Source organism: Gastrolobium bilobum, unplaced genomic scaffold (genome assembly GCF_033153095.1).
Source record: "Gastrolobium bilobum isolate Gb01-03AN ecotype WA unplaced genomic scaffold, APGP_CSIRO_Gbil_v1 utg142591, whole genome shotgun sequence".
Lineage (NCBI taxonomy): Eukaryota > Viridiplantae > Streptophyta > Magnoliopsida > Fabales > Fabaceae > Gastrolobium > Gastrolobium bilobum.
Genome location: NW_026899920.1, coordinates 116,266 through 121,810, shown reverse-complemented (window position 1 = coordinate 121,810; position 5,545 = coordinate 116,266). Strand labels below are relative to the sequence as shown.

Here is a 5,545-nt window from a genome sequence, read left to right as displayed (position 1 = left end):
ATCAGCTTTTTCTTTAAGCTCTTCCACAACAACTTCTTTGCCTTCAAAGGGAACATGATCACGGGCTCTCAACTCATAATCAATCTCTTGTGGACGCATCTTCTTATGTTGCTCTTGAAACACTTCAACTTGAAAACAATCATCATTCTCAGCTGGTCTTTTCATTGCCTCAAAAACATTGTAATTGAGTTCCTCATCATGCATCCTTAATTTAATCATTCCCTGCTCAACATCAATTACAGCACGGGCTGTAGCCAAAAAGGGCCTACCTAAAAGCAGAGCTTATCACTTCCTTCCCCTGTATCCAACACCACAAAATCAACAGGAAAGATAAACTTGTCAACTTTGACAAGAACATCTTCAATGATCCCGTTAGGTTTCCTCACAGATCTATCAGCAAGTTGAAGAGAAACTTCTGCGGGTTTCAATTCTTCAATTCCCAGTGACTTATAAATAGAAAGAGGCATCAAGTTGATACTAGCCCCAAGATCACAAATAGCTCTGCCAATGGCAATATCATCAATAGTAATGGGAATATTAAAACTACTTGGATCACGAAGCTTAGCTGGAATCTTCTGCTGAATGAATGCACTACTTTTTGCAGTAAGTTCAACGGTTTGGCATTCTTGCAGTTTATTCTTCTTCAACAGATCCTTCATGAATTTTACATATCCAGGCATATTTGCTAAGGCTTCTGCAAAAGGAATATTGATGTGCAACTTCTTGAAGATGTCTAAGAACCTGTCATAATGGTTGTTAGTAACCTCTTTCTTGAACTTTTCTGGGTAAGGTGCTTGAGCCATTATATATTCATGGGTCAATGGGAAATTCTTATCAAAGAAAGATGGTTTTTCCTTTTCAATGACGGCTTCTTTCTCCTTTTCTTTCACAATTATTTTAGCCTCTGGTTCAACTGCTCCTTTCTGCTTCTCCGCTTGTTCCTTGTCTTCCACACGATCAAGAATTGGATTTGCAAGCGGTGCTACAACTTTGCCACTTCTAGTGGTAATAGCCATGCAATCTTCCTTTGGATTGATAACTGTATTACTAGGAAAAGTACCCGGAATTCTTTCTGAAACCTGCTTTGCAAGTTGGCCTATCTGATTCTCCAAGTTCTTTAGGGAAGCACTTGTATTTTTGTTGTTGGCTCTTTGCTCCTCTATGAAAGCATTTGAATGTTGAGCCATCTGTGCCACTAGCTTTTCCAATTCAGAGGGTTCCTTTGCTTGAATTTGTGGAGGCTGCTGGTAGTTATTAGATTTGTAATCCATGCCAGCTCCTTGAGTTCTTCGCTGAAAATTTCCATCACCACCTCCAGCACCATAGTTATTGTTCCTTGGAAAGTTTGACGGCTGAGGCCGCTGGTCATACCATATTCCATTCACCTGTACTTGTTGAGGTGAATCATCTGATAACGAATTAGAGCATTCGTTGGATTTGTGAGCTTCCTGAGGAGTTGATTGAATATGAGACACTTGGAATTTTTGAAATTGCTGCTCCAAACTGTCAAACTTACTATCAATCTTTTTGGATAACAGTTCAGCGAGCAAAGTGTCATTGTTTTCTTGCTTTATCACTCCTCTTTTTACTGAGGTTGGAACACTCTCATTTTCATCTCTTGCCAATTTCTTTATCAGATTGAGAGCTTGCTCTGAGGTACTCTGCCGAATAGAACCTCCAGCTGCACCATTAATCACCAACCTTGTTTCAGGAGAAATGCCATTAAAGAAAATTGCTACCTTTCTGTCATTGTCTCCTTCCCATTGTGGACACTTCCGGATAAGTTCTTGGAATCTATTCCAAGTTGCACACAATGATTCTCCTTCAAATTAACGGAAATTCGTGATTGCATTCACTAGCTGATTATATTTCTCCATAGAAAAGAAATGGGCAAAGAATTTGTTTGACAAATCTTCCCATGTTGAGATACTATTTGCTGGTTGCCTTTCTATCCATTTGAGAGCACTTCCCTTAACAGCAAAAAGAAATAGTCGGAGCCTGATAGCATCAGCTGGCACACCATTGTGCTTTGTAGTGTCACAGATCATCAGAAATCGATCTATGAACTCATGTGGGTCTTCCTCGTCAGCACCAGAATATTGAGCTCTTGCCACCAAAGAAATCAATGATGGTTTCAACTCAAAATTGTTTGCTTCCACCGTTGGCCTGACTATGCTTGAGTTTGGCCTATTGAACACCGGTGTTAGAATACTTTCCAACAATCTTGGGGGTGGATTGTGGCCTATGCCACCATCATCGTTGTTGTCTCCTTCCATCTCTTGTTTTGGTTGTGCAGGTACGCTTTTCAAATCTTCCCAAATTATCTGCCTAGCCGCCTTCCTCAGTCTCCTCTCAGTCCTTGAATTTCAGGATCAAGCAAAAAGTCTTTAGATGGAAGTCTACCTCGCATAAAACTCAAAAAAATTTGTTAATAGCACCTGTAAAATGCAAACAAGAATAATAAAATAAAATAAAATAAAATTCAATCTCAAAGATCAAAGATTATTTATAATATTGAAATTTTCAATCCCCGGCAACGACGCCAAAAACTTGATGCTATCCGGCAAGTATACCATTTCGCATAAGTAGTAAAGTAGTAAGAAAGATCGTCTCCTCAGGGATTGAAAACCAAGTACTAAAATAATCAGTCACTTTAAGTTGAAAAACTTAATCTCTTGTTGGGAAAATTAAATTGAATCTTAGTAACCATAAAAGTAAAAGCTTATTTTTGAGTTTTTGTATTTTTAAGAATGAAAAGAAGAATAATAATAATGGAGTTGGTTTTGAAAATATGAGAAAGAATTGCAGTTAGGGAACACTCTCCCTATGATCCCCACTTATTACTTTGGATTGATACAAAATACTTATTTATATAATTTCTCAGATAATTATGATCTCAATATATTAATAGTTAAATCCCAATCCCTTGGTAACTTAACCCTTTAACCTCACTTAGAATCCTAATCCCTTAGTAACCCCTCATGAGAATTAAACAATGAACACAGTAATTCCAACATCTGCAATTAAATATACATCTATCCCTAGTATGCATACCAATAGTTATCTTATCTCCTTTCGAGATCAGAAACCCCAATATCCCTATTTAAGGTTCTAACCCTCCAACTATTTTCAACTATCAAATTGATCAGGTTTAATAAAGAAAATATCAAATACGCACAAGATAAGATAAAGAAATTTATATAAACGAGTAAAATAATTTAAATCAATCCGTCATAACAAGGGTTCACATAGGGTTTGTGACCCTAACTACAATAAAAGAACTTAGCCAGACATAATCATATCTGACATAAACAAATATTCAAAAGAAAGCATAAAAACTATAATTACTGGAAAGAATATAGAAGAAATCTTGATCTTCAATCCTCTACTGCTTGCTCCGAGTATTGAATTGGTTGCCTTTGTTGTGCTTCCAAGCTCCTTATTTATAACCACCGGCATTGAGCCCATCCAAGAGTTTGTATTTGATTTAAACTTTGTTTCCTTTTTTCATGTAACAACCTTGGAGATTTGATTGATAAATTAGAATTTCAAATCTTTATTGTATCTTGATTCAATCTTATCACAAATCATCTAATCTTATCTCTAATTTGGATAGAGATCTCATTGCTGAATCAAAAACTTGATTTTTAAATCTTTTTCTTTTCCAAAATTGCCCCGTTGCAAAACACGGGATCTGAGAATTCGCAAACTGACGCTCTCAGCGTCAAATTCACGCTTCAAGCGTGAACGCTTCTGTCTGAAAAATTCCTTCCACGCTTCCAGCGTGAGATCCACGCTTTGAGCGTGGATTTTGATTTTGCAAAGTCCTCGTTTTTCTCAAAAACTTGTTTGCTTTTTCCTACAAAATTAGCATAAAATCAGTATTCAATCCTTGATTAAGATTTTGACAAATTAACAGTGATTCTTGCTCTTTTTCTCAAGATTTCATCAACATTCTTTCTCTTTTTGGCTCAGATTTCCTTAAATGCTAGGCGCATATCAGTTTCAATATAGCATTTATCACTTCCTCCTCTCGCCAAAACATGTTGAGGAATTTACTCGTACGAACCAAAGAACGCTGCTAGTAATTTGCACCGGTGGTTTCTTGTTTTGATTCTTCATTTGACAAGTCTCTAGTCTCTTCCTCATCGCTGCAAGGGTGCCAAGTCCCTGCAACTTTTTCTAATATACATATCCTTGATATTAGACCTTGTCCTACCGTTAAGAGCAATGATATGAACCCCAATAACATAAGCTCTGCATATAACAACATAGTAAAACATATATCCAACTTAACACTTTTCATATATCATTAAGCTTTCTCGATTTGAGAGTTCAACAAAGTAATGTATAATGAATTATGAGCGGGTCAAACTCGAACCTGATTTGACCTTTTCAAGTGACTCATACAGAGCTTTTTTGTGCTTCTTCTTCAACCACTGCTCGCATACACATTCTATATTGCACTCTTTCACGTGATTAATAAATTAGAGCCTAAGTAGATTATAAATTAGAACTACTAAGTAAATAATGGTACTTATACCTTTCCAATGAGATGGATGATGTGCTCGATGATTATAGAGTTTAAGATCAAAACAAAACAAACGACGACGACGACCTTTGTAAGTGTTTCCTCTAAGTTTCTTCCTCACTTCCTCCTGCCATGGCTGCTTCTTTGTTTTAATCGTTTGTAATAAATGGATGAAGGATGATGGATGTGAGCATAGGAAAAGCGGTGTTATATGAACAGAGAAATTCTATTCAAATTTTAGAAACTCGTGTTATATAGTATATCAGAAATTATACATGAATAGAAAAATTCTGGGGGCAGCCCATCCTAGGTCCCCTGAGAGCAACGATGGTGAAAAAGGTATATATAAACTTGCAAAAATGAGGGATAAGAAAAGTAAAGACTTCACCCAAGTTAGATGTATCAAGGGTGAAAATCAAAAACTTTTGGTAAGAGATAAAGATGTAAATGAAAGATAGATGAACTACTTTAACAAGCTTTTTAATGGGGATGAATATAAAAGCAAGGTGGACTTTGAGGATGCTTATGATGATTTGGATAGAAGATTTGTGTGCATAATTAATACTCATGAAGTTAAAGTGGCTTTAAAGAGAATGAAGACTAATAAAGCTTTGGAACCCGATGGTGTCCGTATTGAAGTATGCAGAGGCCTAAGGGATGTGGCAATAAAATGGTTGACCAATCTTTTCAATAAGATTCTTTAGAAAAACAAGATGTTTGATGCATAGAGGAAAAATATGCTTGTACCTATTTACAAAAACAAGGAAGATATTAAGAGTTGTTTTAACTATAGAGGCATTAAGCTAATGAGGTATACTATGAAGTTGTGGGAGAGAGTTATTGAACATTGCTTGAGGAGAGAGACCAAGGTTTCTGTAAATCAATTTGGATTTATGCTAGGACGATGTACCATGAAAGCCATTTTCTTGATGCATTAATTAATGGAAAAATATCAAGAAAAGAAAAAGGACTTATATATGATGTTCATAGATCTTGAGAAAACATACGATTGAG

General features: G+C 36.2%; 1 protein-coding gene across 1 annotated transcript; it reads right to left on the bottom strand.

Annotated features, from left to right (window-relative positions):
• Nucleotides 1–265: 265 nt before the first annotated feature.
• Nucleotides 266–2,276, bottom strand: LOC133294212 (uncharacterized). Its single transcript, XM_061492862.1, has 3 exons — nt 1,931–2,276; nt 345–1,681; nt 266–298 (listed from the first exon to the last, which is right to left on the bottom strand). The coding sequence occupies exons 1-3, from the start codon at nt 2,274–2,276 to the stop codon at nt 266–268; spliced, it is 1,716 nt and encodes a 571-aa protein (XP_061348846.1).
• Between the last annotated feature and the right edge of the window lie 3,269 nt (nt 2,277–5,545).

Coding starts and splice junctions, on each gene's coding strand:
- LOC133294212 (XM_061492862.1), bottom strand. CDS start 2,276: ATGGAAGGAGACAACAACGATGATGGTGGCATAGGCCACAATCCACCC. Junction 1,682..1,930: donor AGAAAGGCAACCAGCAAATA/GTATCTCAACAT, acceptor TTAATGGTGCAG/CTGGAGGTTCTATTCGGCAG. Junction 299..344: donor TTGAAGATGTTCTTGTCAAA/GTTGACAAGTTT, acceptor TGTTGGATACAG/GGGAAGGAAGTGATAAGCTC.